Source organism: Garra rufa, chromosome 6, assembly GCF_049309525.1.
Source record: "Garra rufa chromosome 6, GarRuf1.0, whole genome shotgun sequence".
Taxonomy (NCBI): Eukaryota; Metazoa; Chordata; class Actinopteri; order Cypriniformes; family Cyprinidae; genus Garra; species Garra rufa.
Genome location: NC_133366.1, coordinates 19,660,328 through 19,681,192, shown reverse-complemented (window position 1 = coordinate 19,681,192; position 20,865 = coordinate 19,660,328). Strand labels below are relative to the sequence as shown.

Genomic DNA, 20,865 nt, shown 5'->3' with positions numbered 1-20,865 from the left:
CAGACAGACAGACAGGCAGTCTACAAGTGTGCATACAATCTGAGACTAGTATGCAAAAACACTCTCACACGTACACTTTCACATGCATGTAATGATCAGATAACAATCTTTTAAAATGTACATAATGTAACACTTCTACTACACATATACACACATTTCAAATCATATTATGCACTAGACGTTACTGTCAAGTAATAATTCACCCTGCAATCTCTTTGGACCATACATACACATTGGGTTTCCATGTTTTATGGGAATATTGATAATGAGGCATAATGATTTTTACACTGTACAAACTGTATTTTCTATTCCTTGTCTTTAACTCTACCCCTCAAACAAAACATTTTTAGATTTTTTTAAAAAAACATTTTGTATGATTTATAAACTTCTTTCCACATGGGGACGAAAAAATGTCCTCACAGGGTCAAAATTTATTGGTATTACTAATTTTATGGGGACATCTGGTCCCCATAACGTATAGAATACCAGAACCATACATACCCACTCACATACACACACTTGTATATGTGGCTTACAGGGAGTCTCTATAGAATTAATGGCTTTTATATTATACAAACAGAGCTGGGCTTTTGTCTTTCAAACATGTTAAAATGCACAAATTCACAAACGTTTTTTGTCATCTGATCCTCTTTTACCTATATATTTACTTTGCCCTGAAATTTGAAAATAAATATTTTAATAATTAAGTATCATATTTGCATGTTCATTGGTTCTCTGGCATTGGTTAAGGTTACATGACAGACAGGTAAACAAATAAAATATATTTTTTAATTTAATATTTATATTTTTATTTAGTTAATTTTAATTAATTTTAAAATTATTTATTCTAATTTAACATTTTTATAATTTAATAAATGATTAGTTTTTTCATTACACTCATAAAACCCCCTGCAGTTCCTTCACAAACAAGGTTTGGGAAACCTTGACATGATAATGTTTAATGCACTTAATTTTGTTAATAACAACAAATGGAATATATTTTCTTACTCTTAAGTCTAAACTAATCTAAAAGTATTAAAAAAGTAATCTGATTATATTACCTAAAATGTGTAATGTAACGGATTACATTACAAACTACCATTTTTGTTGTGTAATTTGGAACTGTTTACAATTTGTAAGTAATCTACCCAGCTCTATGTACAAACTATATTCTATCCTCTTAGCAAATCAACTCCTCACAGAAAACTACTGGCATTTTTAAATGTCAAAAAACACACTTTAGCACTTTTTTAAAGCCATTTAGTTCACAAGGACACAGGAAGTGTCTTCATAATCCATATTATGTAGTAATACCTATGTCATTATACACATTTGTGTATTCATAAACCATGTATTCAAGCACACACACACACACACACACTAGACACATGTACGCTATTGTCAAGTAATAATTCACCCTTCAATATCCTTGGACCATACACATACATTAGGTTTTCATGTTAGTAGTTTTTGTATATGAAAGTAATGATTTTTATACTGTACAAACTGTACTTTCTATCCAATTTTCTGTCCAACCCTACCCCTCACAGAAAACTTTAGATTTTCAAAAAACTTAATTATTTGTGATTTATTAGTTTGTTTCCTCATGGGGACCAAAAAAAATGTCCCCACAAGGTCAAAATTTATTAGTATTACTGTCCTTATGGGGACATTTCGCCCCCGTAATGTATGGAATACCAGGGCCACACACACACACACACACACACACACACACACACACACACACACACACACACACACACACACACACACACACACATGTTGGGTTTACATGTTTTATGGGGACATTCCATAGGCGTAATGGTTTTTATACTGTACAAACCGTACTTTCTATCGCCCTACACCTAAACCTAGCCATCACAGGAGATTGTGCACACTTTTACTTACTCAAAAAAACTCATTGTGCATGATTTATAAGCCTGTTTCCTCATGGGGACCTGAGAAATGTCCCCACAAGGTCAAAATCTACTGGTATTCCTATCCTTGTGGGGACATTTGGTCCCCACAACGTGATGAATACCAGGTACACACATACACACACACACACACACACACACACACACACACACACACACACACACACACACTTGTATATGTGGTTTATGGTGACCCTTTAATATCTTTGGACCATACACACACATTGGGTTTTCACGTTAATGTTTTTTTGTATTTAAAAATAATGATTTTTATACTGTACAAACTGTATTTTTTATCTCCTTATCCCAAACCTACCCCTCATGGAAAACTTTAGATTTTCAAAAAACTTAATTATTTGTGATTTATAAGTTTGTTTCCTCATGGGGACCAAAAAATGTCCCAAGGTCAAAATGTATTGGTATTACTATCCTTATGGGGACATTTCGTCCCTGTAATGAATGGAATACCAGGAACATAGACATTCACACACACTTGTATATGTGGTTTGGTGACTCTTCATAGACTTAATGGTTTTTATACTGTACAAACTATATTATCTATCCTCTTAGCCTAAATCTACCCCTCACAGAAAACTACAGGCATTTTTGAATGTCTTGAATGTCAAAATACAGAGTTTAGTACATTTTTAAAGCAATTTAGTTTACAAGGACACAGGAAGTGTCCACCTAAACCATATTATGTAGTAATACCCATGTCAATATACACATTTGAGTATTCATAAACCATGTATTCAAGCACACACACACACACACACACACACACACACACACACACACACACACACACACACACACACACACACACACACACATGTTGGGTTTACATGTTTTATGGGGACATTCCATAGGCGTAATGGTTTTTATACTGTACAAACCGTACTTTCTATCATCCTACACCTACCCTACACCTAAACCTAGCCCTCACAGGAGATTGTGCACACTTTTACTTCCTCAAAAAAACTCATTGTGCATGATTTATAAGCCTGTTTCCTCATGGGGACCTGAGAAATGTCCCCACAAGGTCAAAATCTACTGGTATTCCTATCCTTGTGGGGACATTTGGTCCCCACAACATGATGAATACCAGGTACACACACACACACACACACACACACACACACACACACACACACACACACACACACACACACACACACACACACACACACACACACACACACACACACACATACACACACATGTTGGGTTTACATGTTTTATGGGGACATTCCATAGGCGTAATGGTTTTCATACTGTACAAACCGTACTTTCTATTGCCCTACACCTACCCTACACCTAAACCTAGCCCTCACAGGAGATTGTGCACACTTTTACTTCATCAAAAAAACTCATTGTGCATGATTTATAAGCCTGTTTCCTCATGGGGACCTGAGAAATGACCCACAAGGTCAAAATCTACTGGTATTCCTATCCTTGTGGGGACATTTGGTCCCCACAACATGATGAATACCAGGTACACACACACACACACACACACACACACACACACACACACACACACACACTTGTATATGGTGATATTTCATAGTAATGGTTTTTATACTGTACAAACTATATTTTTCTATCCTAAGCCTAAATCTACCCCTCACAGAAAACTACAGGCATTTTTGAATGTCTTGAATGTCAAAAAACAGAGTTTAGTACATTTTTAAAGCCATTTAGTTTACAAGGACACAGGAAGTGTCCACATAAACCATATTTAGGTAGTAATACCCATGTCAATATACACATTTGTGTATTCATAAACCATGTATTCAAGCACACACACAAACACACACACACACGTACACACTCACACTGCAGATCTCACAAAGGCATGTGTTCACACACACACACACACACACACACACACACAGATTCTCCCTCCTACGCAAGCGCACACACACATTCCCCCTTTCTCGCCTCACACACACACACACACACACACACACACACACACACACACACACACACTCTGTAACACACCCCTCCCCCTTCCATTCGCTCACACACACACATCCTGCCTCACGCGCACACATCACATACACAGTCACATTCTCTCTATTCTCTCTCACTCTGTAACTCACTTGCACATGCATACACTCAGACAAATACACACATACAATATCACACACATATACACACCCCTCCCCCTTTCACAGGCATCCTGCCTCTCTTCCAACACACACACACACACACACACACACACACACACACACACACACACACACACACACACACACACACACACACACTCAGAACACAAACATACACTCCACCCCCTCTTTTCCAAACACACATCCTGCTTTTCCTTTATCACAGTTGTACACACATATACACAAACACATACAAAAAGAGTCATCAAACTGTAAGTTATGACAGCAACCTGTTTGAATGACAGCTCAGATATTGCCATTTATTGCAGTGCAAGTTTAAAACGCATATATTAATAATAAATTATTATATGGTAGTGTTTTTCTTTCTTCGTCAATTCCATTCTCTTCATATAATAACCAGGTGCTGAATCATTAACGCTCTCCCACCAGAGATTTCTCTATACAGTACGTCACTTAAATCAAAGACCGACCCTACTTGCGAACATAAAAATTTTGAGTAGATATTGAACACGCTAAAATCAGTGTAAAGGACTCACGAAATCATCACGAAAAGGCCTAGTCTGGACACTTCTCTCTTTCACTAGGACCAGAGTCACATCCTGACCTGGAATAAAAAGCAGAACTTTATGTAGCCAGCAGAGGGCAGGAGTGTTTCATGAGTGTGGATGGGAGAAGTAATCCAAACAAACATAAACAGATGGTACACTTAATAACTGCCCACTGGATATGTAACAGGAATGAAAAGTATTTGAATGATAAATGTGAACCTTTTTAAGATATACATCACTGCGTCAGTAGATTATTTTAGATATTTGTAACAGTAGATTATCATTTTGAGAAGAAATTTCTAGGGATAGTATATTCTTTCATCATTTACTCTCTCGTGTTTAGTCATGTCCTTCTAAATCTGTACCAAAAAAGATACCTTGAAGAATGTTCTAGACATCAATAAATTGCATTGTACACAAAGAAAAAGAAAGCGAGAGATTTTGGTAACACTTTACAGTAAAGTCTTATTTGTTAATATTAGTTAATGCATAAGCTCATGTGAACTAACAATGAGCAAAAGTACAATAGTTCATTGTTTATTGTTCATGTTAGTTAACAGTTAAGTAACATTAACAGACACACAACCAGTCATGTTTTTGAACAGTAAGATTTTTAATGTTTTTTTTTTTTTTTTAAAGAAGTCTCTTCTGCTCAGCAAGCCTGCATTTATTTGATCCAAAGTACAACAAAAACGGTAACATTTTGAAATATTTTTACTATTTAAAATAGTATTTTAGCATCATTACTAGTTACATGATCCTTCAGAAATCATTCTAATATTCTGATTTGCTGCTCAAAAAACATTTATTATTATTATTATTATGTTGAAAACAGAGGAGTAGATTTTTTGGGGTTTCTTCGATGAATAGAAAGTTCAGAAGAAAAGCATTTATCTGAAATAGAAATCTTTTATAACATTATAAATGTCTTTATCATCACATTTAAAACATCCTTGCTAAATAAAAGTATTATTTCTTCTCCCCCCCAAAAAAATGATACTGACTTTTGAATGGTATAGTGTATAATGTTACAAAAGCTTTTTATTTCAGATAAATGCTGTTTTTCTGAACTTTCTATTTATCAAAGAATCCTAAACTGTACTGTTTTAAATATTGATGATGATAATAATAATAATGTTTATTAAACAGCAAATCAGCATATGAGTATGATTTCTGAAGGTTTATGTGACACTGAAGACTGGAGTAATGATGCTAAAAATGTAGCTTTGATCACAGGAATAAACTACAATTTAAAATATATTCAAATAGAAAACAACTATTTTAAAATAGTACAAATATTTCACAATATTACTGCTTTTGCTGTATTTTGGATCAAATAAATGCAGGTTTGGTGAGCAAAAGAGAAATACTGATAATGCTGTGGAAGTTCAGTTAACTAATCTAAAACTAAATCTTACTGTAAAGTGCTACCAACATTGTATATTTTCTTTCTTGGAATATTTTGTTCCAAAAAGGAAATAATGCAGATTAAGTAAATGATGACAGAACTAACCCTTATAGATACAAAGAAAAGCATACAGTAATTTTGTTGTGCAAACAAAATAGGATATACTAACTCACTGTCTCATGTTGTTCATCGTGGTCAATTTTTTCCAAAACTCAACAATCTAAAGGTCAACAATCTCAAAAGGTAATAAAACCGTACAGTACATGTAAAAGTTTTGATTAATCTTTAAAGATATTTACATTCATTTCTACACTTTAAAATCTCATTATAATGACAGAGGAATATATTAAAATATAATATAAAATAATTTCTTGTTCAAACCCTTCCCTCCTACTTCCCACATGCTGGAATGCTGAATTCCAGTGACTGCATCCAGATCCTCTGACTCTCTACATTCTTCATGCTGTAATGAAATTCCTTCTCCTCATTCTTATCATACTATTCTCTTCCTCTCCACCCTTTCTCTTCTTTTTTTCATCACATATCCAGTCTCACTTCCTTATTTTCCCGGCGCCTCTTCTTGTCCTTCGGGACATTGTCTTTGGTGCTTTATCCATCTCCGCTGGCAGAGAGCGGAGGGTGTCAGATGTTTGGCCAGTCCAGTGCACGAGGTCCTGTAGCACTCGCACAACCCACATTTTCAGACCGAAACTCCCACTGGCAGCTTGACCATCCAGCTCCTTTTACACAAGCATAGACAGATGTTAATGACATTTAACAACAGCTTCACATTTATGAGAAAACAAGAGCACCGTCTTAGACATGTTAGCACCTCTTTAACTTTAGCTTCAAATTTTTGGCCATCCACTAGCAGCTGCCCTGTGCTGGCCAACAGGTGCCCCAGACGATCCCTCACAGTTTTCCGTTTTCTCCTGTACTCGCTGTCTTCTTCGTCGGAAAAGTCTGCGTCCTGCCGGGTAATGACATCTTCCAGAAGTCGGAGACACTCCTTGAGCGCAGCATGCAGGAGAGATATTTTTTCTGCATCTGACAGCTGAGGAACCAGTGGAGGAATGGACACTAAGTAACTTCCGTCGACCGGCGAGGACGGCAGTGATTCACTGTTTCTCTAAACGGTGAGACAAAGAGAATGAGTTGAAGTTACAAAAAACGGTGAATGTAATTAGCAGAAAATACCAGATGACGAAACTGGTGAAAGTGAACACATGAAAGTGAATAAAAGCAGGAATTAAAAAAATAATAAAAGACAGAGCCAAACAAACTCGTATAATCTTGTACAGCCAACACACGATTTCCTAAAGTTACCTAAACATTTTATTTATTTAATTATTGTTTATTTAACAAGGACAATGTAGAACTAGATTAGTTAAGTTTGAGAACAAACTGTGAAGTTGACCTGAGAAAGTCTGGTTCACGAAAAGTGTCAGCCGGATCAGTTAGAAAAGATATAGCACACTGAGTCAGACCAGACGTAAGGTCTGATCCAAGTTTGGTGGTTGTAGCTTTAAAGCTCTAGAGTTAGTGTTTAAATTTTGGCTCAGAAAAAGACGAAGCAGAAGAAGCTTAAATTGTAGATCAGTACAATTTTCTCAAGCCAACTTAATAACATTAATGCACACTACTGAGCAGCGGATGTTCTATATGTGACCTTGGACCACAAAACCAGTCGTAAGGTTAAATTTTACAAAACTGAGATGTATACAACATATGAAAGCTCAATAAATAAGCTTTCTATTGATGTATGGTTTGTTAGGATAGGACAATATTTGGCCGAGATACATCTATTTGAAAATCTGGAATCTGAGGTTGCAAAAAAATCTAAATACTGAGAAAATCACCTTTAAAGTGATCCAAATTAAGTTCTTAACAATGCATATTACTAATCAAAAATTACATTTTGATATATTTATAGTAGGAATTTTACAAAAAATCTTCATGGAACATGATTTTTACTTAATTTCCTAATGATTTTTGGCATAAAAGAAAAATCAATAATTTTGACCCATACTATGTATTTTTGGCTATTGCTACAAATATACCCCAGCGACTTAAGACTGGTTTTGTGGTCCAGGGTCACATATGTGACCCTGGACTCCAAAACCATAAAAGTCATAAGTAGCATAAGTTATATTTGTAGCAGTAGCTAAGAATACATTGTATGGGTCAAAATTATAGATGTTTATTTTATGACAAAAATCATTAGGAAATTATGATTAGATCATGTTCCATGAAGATATTTTGTAAATTTCCAACTGTAAATATATCTTATTTAAGTTATATATAAACTTAATTTTTGTTTAGAAATGTGCATTGCTAAGAACAACTTTAGAGGTCATTTTCACAATATTTAGATTTTTTGCACCCTCAAATTCTATATTTTCAAATTGTTGTATCTAGGCCAAATATTGTCTTATTCTAACAAACCATACATAGCTTATTTATCCAGCTTTCATATAAGGTATAAATATCAATTTTAAAAAATTGACCCTTAAGCCTGTTTTGTGGTCACATATATATTGCGAATCTAGGTACACTAGAAAACTAGCGGAACTAGATTTTTTTGGCATTGGGATGACTGGGTTAGGCTTTGCTAGAACCTGACTAGGAACCTAGGAACACACAGTGTGAGAGAGATAAATAATGATCACATTTTATAGTTCAAGCCAGTTTTAGCTACTTAAAACTTCCAAAAAGTTGGATATCCCTTTTAAAGGAATTCAGAATTCTAAACTTTTTGATGAAAAATGCACAGGCTACATTTTCTCTCACCTTTAGCTAGAGCTTTTCTCAACTTCAGCCTGAGTTTGATGCTTACAGAAGCATGTTGCTGGCATATTATTAAGTCACTAATTAATAATGTAGCACCTTTTGAAGCCAGGTCGGTTCTTCAACAGATTACCTAGTGCTGTACTCAGGCTGAATAGGAATCAGATATTGCTCACCTATTTCTAAAGTTCAAAGACTCCCCTACATTCCAAACCGCTCCCACGTTTCTGGCTTCTATTCCAGTGAAACAAGCCGAAACTCAGAATTGTTTAAACATTCAGGGAAAACAACAGAGAAGGTGGCGGACCTGAGCAGTTGGCGGGTAACCAAAAATGTATTTATTACTGGAACAATCAGTCTTTCAGAGGCACTTTCCATCCGCTGCGCGCACCGACAAGTCTGGATACCCCGCAGCCTCACAGACAACTCTGTCACTTCTAGCAAAATTCATTTGCTACCTCCTGATATTCTTCCAACTGAATGTCATAATGTCGGTGACTGCAGTTCGCGTCGCACACCACCATAATTAGGAAAGTTAAATATAATAATCATCAATAAGCTGTATTTTGTGACTTACGTATAACTCCAGGAGTTGGGTGCATTCCTCATGAACCAGCAGGGCAAGAGCGGCGGTTCTCCTTGCTTGGCCCCGCAAACCATGGCGACCGTTTGTACCTCTGCCAGCCATTTATACTTAAAAACACCTACTATTTAAAAAATAACGGTTGAATAATCAGCAGGAATAAAGCAGCATATATTCTTCCCTTTATAGAACTTTCGCCCCACACCTCCCCAGATATACTACCGTAGGCTGTATGGCTGTTAAATGGTGATGATCTTCAGACGCTGTTTCTCAATAGCGGTTATTTCAATGTCACCAAGATAACTTGCATGACTTGGAGCACGACTTCCAAAACGCTGTTCTCCCGTTTTAAAATGTAATTCTGAATTAGCCGTGACTCCGCCTCCTTTTGGGAACGTGGTGCGTTTGAGGGGCTGGGATTGTCAAGACGGATTTTCATTGGCTTAGAGTTCACCTCATAGACCCACCGCTTAATACTAATGCAAACTGGAAAATATAAACAAATAAAGGGAAAAGGAGCCCAATAGAGTCGTTTGTTGTTAGGTCCGGAAGGAAATGAAGAAAGTCTCGCCTCTGGAATTTCCTATGAGTTTTTAGAATGGCGGTTTTTGGTTTAGGAGTGAAGTCATGTCCGTGGTTTGCATTACTTGAACGTTTTCATTAGTTCCATCATACCTGATATGTGAATTTCGAGCATTTATCATGATCTGTCTAGCCTACTCTAAATGACTCCTTCATTGATAATAGCTACCCATTTTATTATACGTTTTCATTTGCTCTTCTAGATAGAAGGATTGTTGGGATATATTTTTTAGTTTAATCTGTTTATTGAACTTTTATAATAATAAAAGGATACAGATACAGGAGAATAGAAACAAAACATTTTTTCCATACACTACCCCCAACCCAGAGTTAAAAAAGGCCCTTAATACATTATTATAGTGCATGTAAATTATGTACAGAATAGACTTTTCAAAGTTTAGAAACAAAATAAATAAATAAAAACAATCACCCATGTACATTGTACCCATTTACACCAAACAAAACATTATATAAATTCAATAGACTTTTGATCAAAATCAAGCCACAATCATAATGTCCAAATCAGGGTAGTTTAACAAAATATGAGGGATCATACAAAACGCATATTATTTTTTATTTCATACTGACCTGAATAAGATATTTCACATAAAAGACTTTACATATAGTCCACAAGAGAAAATAGTAGTTGAATTTATACAAATGACCCAGTTCAAACATTTACATACACCATGATGCTACCTGAATGACCCACATCTTTTTTTTTTTTTTAGTAATAGTTGTTTTTGAGTCACTTGTTTGTCCTGAGCAGTTAAATTACCTGCTGTTCTTCGGAAAAAATCCTTCAGGTGCCCAAATTCTTTGGTTTTCAGCATTTTTGGGTATTTAAACCCTTTTCAACGATGACTCATGATTTTGAGATCAATCTTTTCCCACTGAGGACAACAGGGACTTATATGCGAATACAGAAGGTTCAAATGCTCATGATGCTTCAGAAGGAAACTGCTAAGAGCCTGGGGGTCAAAACTTTTGAACAGAATGAAGATGTGTACATGTTCCTTATTTTGCCTAAATATCATATTTTTTCATTTAGTACTGCCCTTCAGAAGCTGTTTCCCAGAAGACAAAGTAAGTTAAATTTACCCTGATCTTCATTCACAAAGTTTTCACCCCTTGGCTCTTAATCAGAGTCTATCATTGTGCTGGAAAGCAAAGGATATCCCATTCAGATAAGACTGTGAACTTTACCATACATGCTTCTTGTTTATTGCACCGCCTTACCTGCTGATTTCTGTTGGAAGCTTCTGAGTTTGATTAATAAATACGGTGTGACTGAAAACGTACCTTGCCTTTGTCTCTTTAAGTGTGACAATGAGTCCCTCAGTTGTCCTCGGTGCAAAAAGATGGATTTCAAAATCATACAGTCATTGTTGGAAAGACTCAATTCGAGACAGAGTCACCCAAGGAGCAGCTTCCAGACGCTCTAACCACATAATGAAACCGGAGGGTGGTGGAGCGGAGGCGGAACAGGGGGAGGGATGGAGGGCCAGGTCCATGTGGGGGTAATGGAGCTATGGACTGAGGCGGGACCGGCGGAGGGAGAAGCTATGGTGGAGGAAGGGTTGGCTCCTGCATAGGGCTGACCGACGTAGGAGGAGCCGGCGGAGCCCGAGGCGGAACCGGAGAGGCGATGGTCATGGGCAACACCGAGGATCCGGAGGGCCAAGGCGGAACCCAAGGCTCTGGCGACCAAGGTGGAGATGGAGGTCCGGAGGTACGCGGCGGAGCTGGAGCGACAGAGGACCGAGGCTGTGCCCACGGGAGGGAGGAGGTCCACAGAGCCGGTAGGACGGAGTGACGAGGCGCAGCCGGAGGAGTAGAGTCCAGAGGCCAAGGTGGGGCGACAACTGACCAGGGCGGAGCTGGAGGGACGATGGAGCCCGGTGGACCGACGGCCGAGACGAGGGAGCAGAGAGCCGGGGTGGAGCCGCAGGGTCGGAGGGCCGAGGCGGAGTCTGGAGGCGATGGAGACTGGCAGTCCCATGGCAAGTCCTCTGCACCGAAGGTGGGTTGAGGGTGAGCAGAGGGACTGTCAGGAGACTGGAGCAGTAGGGAGGGTGGGAGGGAAACTCAACAGTCCATACACGGCCTCCGTAGCTCGAATGGGGAAAATATACAGTCCATAAATGGCCTCCGTGGCCTGAACCGGGCAGACAGGAATCTCAGGACGGCTGGACGGAACCAGCGGAGGCTCTGGAAGGCTGGGCTGAACCAGCGGAGGCTCTGGAAGGCTGGGCGGAACCAGCGGAGGCTCTGGAAGGCTGGGCTGAACCAGCGGAGGCTCTGGAAGGCTGGGCTGAACCAGCGGAGGCTCTGGAAGGCTGGGCGGAACCAGCGGAGGCTCTGGAAGGCTGGGCTGAACCAGCGGAGGCTCTGGAAGGCTGGGCTGAACCAGCGGAGGCTCTGGAAGGCTGGGCTGAACCAGCGGAGGCTCTGGAAGGCTGGGCGGAACCAGCGGAGGCTCTGGAAGGCTGGGCGGAACCAGCGGAGGCTCTGGAAGGCTGGGCTGAACCAGCGGAGGCTCTGGAAGGCTGGGCTGAACCAGCGGAGGCTCTGGAAGGCTGGGCTGAACCAGCGGAGGCTCTGGAAGGCTGGGCGGAACCAGCGGAGGCTCTGGAAGGCTGGGCTGAACCAGCGGAGGCTCTGGAAGGCTGGGCGGAACCAGCGGAGGCTCTGGAAGGCTGGGCGGCACCAGCGGAGACTCTAGAAGGGAGGCCATCTTGTGAACAGACTCTAGAAGGGAGGCCATCTTGCGTGAAGACTCTGGAAAGGCGGCCATCTTGTGAACTGACTCAGGAAAGGCGGCCATCTTGTGAACAGGCTCTGGAAGGGTGTTTACTGTGTGAACATTGTTGTCTTCTTTGATTCCCACAGTAAAGGGAGAGCTACTCATTTGCAGAGCAATGTCCACGTAAGTTTGTAAAGTCCAGCTAGGTTCGAACGTGGGCATCAGTGAAGCCAATGGCTCTAAGAGTCCTCCACGGAAAAAAATCATCAGGCGTACATCATCCATAGAAGTCTGCTTAGCCAATTCCACAAAGTCCATAGCATAATCCTCAATAGACCGTTCACCCTGCTTGAGACGCATGATCTGTACAGTGGGGTTCGTGCTGGAACCGGATGACACCATACTAGCTGCTGGATCCTTGTAGTGGCGAAGTCTTCTGTCACAAGGATGGTCTGAGACGAGCGGATCCATATGCAGCATTTAATAGTAATAAGGCAAACAAACACAAAGGGGCAGGCAGAAATCGTAGTCAAACACAGGCAGAATGGTCGGGGCAGGCAGCGAGAATCAAACACGGGAGGGAGTCCAGGAATCAAAACACGGGAAAACAAACACGGGAAGAAACGCTCAGAAATGCAGCCGGGGCAATACAAGACTTCACGAAGAAGCTGTGTGTGTGAGTGGCTTATAAGCATGTGTGTGAATGAGGAACAGATGTGTGCAGCAATCAATGCAGTGGGTCACCAGGAGCAGGTGTGAGCAGTGATTGGTGCAGTGGCTTGTGGGGGCTGAAGTCCATGATGTGTAGTGCAAGAGTTTGTGATGACAGGACGACGGAGACTCAAATCGTGACAAATTGAAACAGTTTCATATATTAACATATGCTTATCTAGCCCATACAAATAGGTGTGTAATACATATATAGATATATACATCATGTAAATCGTATATCCATCTCAAAACTTGTCATGTTGGTATTTTAAGAATAAAAATAGACTTGTTTATAAAAAAATACAAACATGTAAAACTATGTAAGCATACAGATCTGGTTGCTATATAATACCATATTAAATTATCATGTAGATTCTATAGAGGGTTTGCACTTATGTCACGATTGGTTCAGTTACCCAGATGTGTGGCCATATTGGTAATACATGGATGTAAACAACAGCATGGATTGCACAGTTAATGTACTACTGAATATATTGTTCTGCTAATGTATGCTGTCTGAACTACAGAAACAAATGTGTGGAAGCTGCTAAATCATATAGAGAAGGACTTAGTAAACATGAAAGGGAAAATTAAAGTTAATAGATTAAGATAAAGATACGTACAGTATGAGCAGTATTAATTATTAGCCTAATATTTCACCTATACCTGACCGGAAATGTTAAGAACAAACTTGTTACAACTTTTAGCAGTCTATATTCCTTCAGATGTTTTTCCTGGTCCAACCGATTAGTATAGCCCAAAACATGACAATAAGCAGCAAAAATCAGCAAAATATGCACGTTTCGTTCGGTTCAGTGGCATTGTTTACGCTCAGTGGCGCCAGTATAGTGTTGTGAAAACACTCTAATAATTGCTTAAATTATTTAAGGCATTTCAAGATATTTCCTAATAGCTTTAGATTTGAATACAGAAATGTTGCCCTCTAATTGTTAGCAGAAAACATTTTTAAATTAGCTCAGTTTGTAAATGGCCATTTGCAGAAATCTGCTGTGCTTTCTGCCAAAATCTGTGGTTAGGCAGTCCATTTATTAGTACATACTTAATCACATTAGGAACTGATGTCTACGTGAAATAACAAGGAAGGGTGGTATAACAGAGTGGTATTCCACTTTTGTATTTTTGTAAGCTTATCAGTGCCAACACCTCCTCTTTTTTTACAATAGAGTAGGCCCAAGAGTGTTGTAACCTGTAACTCACATTTATTTGAGCTTTGTGTCTCAAACTGTGACATAAAAGGCCCATATTTGTCTGCCAGAAGTGGAAATGCTTAGGAATACACAGCCTTTCTTTAAACTGCGTGAAATGTCAAAGGTGATTTGTTAAAACCAATTTCAAAGTGTATTTTGTGCAATTTTGTGCATAAATTTTATTGTGGAAGTCCTGATTTTATACAAGTTGTAAAGCTAACACTATTAATTATTCCTGGTTATGGACAGAAAATGATGTCTTATCATCTTGATGAATAATAGTCTATGATGTATTGTCCAGGAAATCAGTAGTAGAGTATTTTCTCTAGTGTTCATGAGGGCCCTACTGTCGCTTTAGGCCATATGGCACACATATTTAGCATTAAAAAATTGTTGATAGACATTATGTACTGCCCTGTCCTGTGGTCTCAAGGCACTGTTATGCATAGACCTGGTCTGCAATCCCTGCCCATACGACAAATTTAATTTAAATATGGCTTTTTATTTTAATATTTATATACATCACCAAAATTGCAGATGTGTGTCAGTGGATGTATATCAGTGATGTGGAACTGTTTGCATTCTGTGGTTTCACTGAGTTGTCACAGCTGTGGAAAAGTGATAGATCAGAACGTATGTCTGTTTGCAGACTGAGAGAAGATATACACTGTTGTATTCTCCTTCCACCACTGATAACAGCTGCAATGAACACTCATCTTAAAAAAAAAAAAAAAGTTATGGATCACCACACATAACAATTGTTATCGAAGCTGTTCCATAAAGAAGTGTTGACAAAAAAAAGTAATGTCCCATCAGTGCCCACTGTAAATGAAGCATGTTTCTCAGTGCATTGGTCCTGTTTTAAAAGACTTATATCCCTCAGTGTTATTATAGTATTAGTTATATATTATTTATTGCAATGTTTATAAATATTTTGAGATTAAGATTTTATTTTTATATTAATTGGAATTAAATTTTAATAAAAAAAATATTTTAACTTTAGAATATGTTTTAGTAACTTTGCTATGCGCTTTTGTCATTGTTTGAAAAGCTTTTTAACTAATACTTCTAATTTTCAGAGCTATTTTAGTAATTTATGCTTAAGTATTTGATCTAACATTTAAACCAAATATTGTATATTACGTTATTTTAATGAACAAAAACGATTTTTTAATACTCAATATGATTGTCGCAATACCATTCCGCACCTCGCGGGGGCACGGTTATTTACTTTTCATTTCCACGAAATCTGTTTGGGGTCCAAGAAGAAAAACGGACTTCCGGATAAACAAACGATTGACAATTTAATCTTCGTAATCCAGTCATACTGACAAATTTCAAAGGATTTGGATCACAGTTCTCATTAACTTGTATTCAAGTCGACATGAATTCGCTTGTGGGATACGGGGTTTCCTCCGAGTCAGAGGATGAAGAAAAGGGAGAAGACAATCCGAAAGAGTAAGTAATCTATAATTAAATAAACAAATGCATTATTTATAATATCAGTTTTCAATCAGTATAAAAGCTTCTCATTTGAGATAGCCAAGTGTGAAGAGTAGCTCCTTTCCACAGTCGTGCATCAGAGATTGCTCATTCAAAAATAATAATCTGTAAGGTTAATCATTAACTAATTGCAAAACGAGGTGTTTATCGTGATATTTGAACCGAATAAGAGTGAATGCGAACGAAAAGGACAAAACGCACCATAAAAGTAGTCCATACGACTCGTGGTCTTTATTTCAAGTCTTCTGAAACCATATGTGACCCTGGACCACAAAACCTGTCATAAGATCATTTTTTAAAATTGAGATTAATTTATGCAAGCTGAATAAGCTTTGCATTGATGTATGGTTTGTTAGGATAGGACAATATTTGGCTGAGATACAACTATTTGGAAAATCTGGAATCTGAGGGTGCAAAAACATCAAAATATTGAGAAAATCACCTCTAAAGTTGTACAAATTAAGTTATTAGCAATGCATATTACTAATTAAAGATTAAGTTTTGTTATATTTACGGTAGGAAATGTAGGCTACAAAATATCTTCATGATCTTTACTTAATATCCTAATGATTTTTGGCATAAAATAAAAATAGGTAATTTTGACCCATACAATGTATTTTTGGCTTTTGCTGCAAATATACCTGTGTTACTTAACACTGGTTTTGTGGTCCAGGGTCACATATGATAGCTTTGTGTGAGGAATAGACTGAATGAATGTAAATTCAAATCTTAGTCACCATTCGCTTTCATTATGTGGTAAGAGCTAATTCTACTACAATAACCCATTGTGTGGTTTTTATCCTAAAAGTATATTATTTGACTTGCAGATAATATGAAAATAAATTTAAAAAGCCACTTAAGTGTACTTGGACTACACTTTCATGACTGCATCTTAACACACTTTTAAAAAGTGCACTTTATAAAAATGTCAAATTGAAAGTTTTGTTTTGTTTTAATTTATTTATTTTGTTTTTGTGCTTTGCAGATTATGTTGAAGTGTTGATTAACATATAATGAAGTTTGATTTTACATTTAAAGTTAATACATTTTAAATAATTGCAAATGTGCACATACAAACATATTGAAATACATATATCAATAGAATCAATATATCAATAGAAATTAAGCATATTTTAGTTTACAATATATGCTTCTCAGTATATTTGGTAATTATACAATATTACATACAAAGATATTCTTACATCCTACTTACAGTGAGGGAAAAAAATAATTTTGTAAATTTGCACACTGACAAAGAAATGATCAGTCTATAATTTTAATAGTTTATTTGAACATTGAGAGACAGAATAACTACAAAAAAATCCAGGAAAATGCATAAAAAAGTTATACATTGATTTGCATTTTAATTGAATTAATAAGTATTTGACCCCTTTGCAAAACATGACTTAGTACTTGGTGGCAAAGCTTGGTTGGCCACCAGGTTTGCACACATCTCAGGAGGGATTTTGTCCCACTCCTCTTTGGAGATCCTCTCTGAATAATTAAGGTTTCGAGGCTGATGTTTGGCAACTTGAACCTTCAGCTTCCTCCACAGATTTTTTTTTTTATGTGATTAAGGTCCGGAGACTGGCTAGGCCACTCAAGGACCGTAATGTGCTTCTTCTTGAGCCATTTGGTGCCTTTGTTGCCTTAGCCATGTGTTTTGGATCATTGTCATGCTGGAATACCCATCCATGACCCATTTTCAATGCCCTGGCTGAGGGAATGAGGTTCTTACCCAAGATTTGACGGTACACAGCCCCGTCTATAGTCCCTTTGATGCGGTGCAGTTGTCCTGTCCCCTTAGCAGAAACACACCTCCAAAGCATATTGTTTCCACCTCAATGTTTGATGGTGGGGATGGTGTTCTTGGGGTCATAGGCAGCAGGATTTCAGTCCTTTATGGCGTAGTGTGTTACCAATTGTTTTCTTGGTGACCATGGTCCCAGCTGCCTTGAGATCATTGACAAGATCCTCCCGTGTAGTTCTGGGCTGATTCCTCACTGTTCTCATAATCATTGAAACTCCACAAGGTGAGATCTTGCATGGAGCCCCAGACGAAAGGAGATTGACAGTTATTCTGTGTTTCTTCCATTTCTTTCAACTGTTGTCACCTTCTCACCAAGCTGCTCAGTGATGGTCTTGTAGCCCATTCCAGCCTTGTGTAGGTCTACAATCTTGTCCCTGACATCCTTGGACAGCTCTTTGGTCTTGGCCAAGGTGGAGAGTTTGGAATCTGATTGATTGATTGCTTCTGTGGACAGGTTCCCTCTTTTAAAGGGAGTGCTCCTAATCCCAGTTTGTTACCTGTATAAAAGACACATGTGAGCCAGAAATCTTGCTGATTGATAGGGGATCAAATAATTATTACACTCATTCAAATTCAAACCAATTTATAACTTTAAAATAAATAAATGCGTTTTTCTAGATTTTTTTGTTGTTGTTCTGTCTCTCACTGTTCAAATAAACCTTCTGTCATTAATTACTCACCCTCAAGTTCTCTGGCCTAATGGTTAGAGAGTCGGACTTGTAACCCAAAGGTTGCAGGTTCGAGTCTCAGGTCCGGCAGGGATTGTAGGGAGTGAATAACCAGCACTCTCTTCACCCTCAATACCAGGACTGAGGTGAGTCCCTTGAGCAAGGCACCATACCCCCAACTGCTCCTTGGGCGCCGCAGCAATGGCTGCCCACTGCTCCGGGTGTGTGTTCACGGTGTGTGTTCACGGTGTGTGTGTGTGTTCACTGCTGTGTGTGTGCACTTGGATGGGTTAAATGCAGAGCACAATTTCCTAGTATGGGTCACCATACTTGGCCTCACTTCACCTCCTTTCCTCCTCCAAACTTATAGGACCTTTATTTATCTTCCAAACACAAATTAAGATATCTCTGACCCTCCATAGACAGTAAGAATACTACCACAGTCAAGGATCCTTTTTACAAATTTGCGAAGCTGCGAGAATGCTAGTATGAGATGAAACAATTAAACAATTAATTAAACAATTATTCTCCTTCACGCCACCCTAGCTCCATTATGGAGAGTACCAAGGACGTCAACAAGGCGCAGCGCATGCTTCGTGATGCTCTCCATAAAGGTGCTTCGGTGATGTGGAGGAGAAGAATTATTGAATAAAGTTTTTATTTTGGTTTTCTTTATGCACAAAAAGTATTCTCGTAGCTTTGTAATATTACAGTTCAACCACTAATGTCACATGCACCATTTTAATGATGGCCTTATTACATTTCTGTACCTTGTCAGTGGTAGGACTTATCTATGCATGGTCAGAAAGTTCTCGAATTTCATCTAAAACATCATGGGGGAGGATCAGAGAGCTCTCAGATTTCATTTAAAATATCTTTATTTGTGTTTCTTAGAAGAAGGTCTTACAGGTTTGGTAGGACATGAGGGTGAGTAATTAATGACAGAATTAACATTTTTGGGTGAACTGTCCCTTTAAGTATATTCTTTTAAAGTATATTATTTCATTATTAAGTAAAGTATGGGAAACTGCTTCATTTTCACAAGGTGATAAGGGTGTTAGTGTGTGTGTGTGTGTGTGTGTGTGTATGGGTAAACTAAGAAAGAATAAACTCAAAAGTTGGCAGTGGTGGTCACCATTTACTTTCATGAGTAAATGATTGCATGATAAAAAAGGTCAGTCGTGAGTTATTCCTTTAATGAGCTGAGAATGATCAAGTATCACGTTTTAGATAAACATCTTTAATTATTTCTGCTTAGGTCCTTCAAAAAGACAGAATCCACCGTGAAGACGAAAAGCCGTAATTTCCTGTTGGAGTCGGAATCGCCTTCCAGTGAGTCTGATTCTGCTCCAGAGAACGAGGATCAAGAGGAGCCGCCCACTGTCGTTCGTTCCATTTCCGAGCACTTGCCACCCCTTTCTGTCCGTCCTCACACTCACAAGCTCCCCCCTCCACCTCTGGGAGGCTCCAGCTCGGGTGGAGCGCTTACAGGCAGCAGTGTGTTTGCTAACCCATTCAAAGAGCTGGCTGACGAGAGACTGAATGTCCTACAGAAACATGTACCTCTTACTTTACAAGCTCGCCCCACCCAGATTGACGGTAAGCGCATTTGCGTGGCCTACAGGAAGGACGGCCGCTGCCGCTTTGGAATCAGCTGCAAGTTCGCGCATGACAGCGACCTGCAGAGCAACCGTGTGGTCAACTCTGACAATGCTGCAGATTCACACAATCATGTTCCGCCGGCTTCTTGTGTGGAAGACACAGAGACAGACGGAGAGAAAGACAATGAACAGCGAAAGAAGAGAAGAGTGGGGGTGAATGATTCTCTCATTCCACCAAAACGTGCACTCAAGCAGTATGCTAGACTCTCACACCCCTAAAAATTCAAGACCTTCTGTCTTTGACTTAACTTACTTTATGTGAAAAACACCCAATGCTGTGTGTTGTATTTATTGAATTAATATGCGACTGATGACATTGTAATAATAATAGTCTGTAAAATGCGTTACACTTTCTCCAGAGGTTTTTGTTTTGCAGACAAAGGCATTGTGGTCAATACTAGCAGAGAGAGACTTGTAATGTAATAGATGTCATTATTTAAAATAGCACATTAAAATGGCTTCCAAAACTCCTCTTTTTAATCTAAGTCTAATTCTAAGGTTTTGAAACAATACATGTAAGTATGTATACATATTGTGTACTTGATGACTCTTAAAATATATATATATATATGGTC

General features: G+C 38.5%; 2 protein-coding genes across 2 annotated transcripts; one reads left to right on the top strand and one right to left on the bottom strand.

Moving 5' to 3' along the window:
* Window positions 1-4,243: 4,243 nt before the first annotated feature.
* cntf (ciliary neurotrophic factor) lies at window positions 4,244-9,746 on the bottom strand. The gene is made up of 4 exons (XM_073842874.1): window positions 9,624-9,746; window positions 9,396-9,525; window positions 6,864-7,160; window positions 4,244-6,771 (listed from the first exon to the last, which is right to left on the bottom strand). The coding sequence occupies exons 2-4, from the start codon at window positions 9,504-9,506 to the stop codon at window positions 6,583-6,585; spliced, it is 597 nt and encodes a 198-aa protein (XP_073698975.1). The 5' UTR covers window positions 9,507-9,525; window positions 9,624-9,746; the 3' UTR covers window positions 4,244-6,582.
* A 6,174-nt stretch (window positions 9,747-15,920) lies between these two features.
* Window positions 15,921-20,770, top strand: LOC141336413 (uncharacterized). Its single transcript, XM_073842020.1, has 2 exons — window positions 15,921-16,106; window positions 19,888-20,770. Exons 1-2 carry the CDS (start codon window positions 16,033-16,035, stop codon window positions 20,507-20,509), a joined length of 696 nt encoding a protein of 231 aa, XP_073698121.1. The 5' UTR covers window positions 15,921-16,032; the 3' UTR covers window positions 20,510-20,770.
* The last annotated feature ends 95 nt before the right edge of the window (window positions 20,771-20,865 follow it).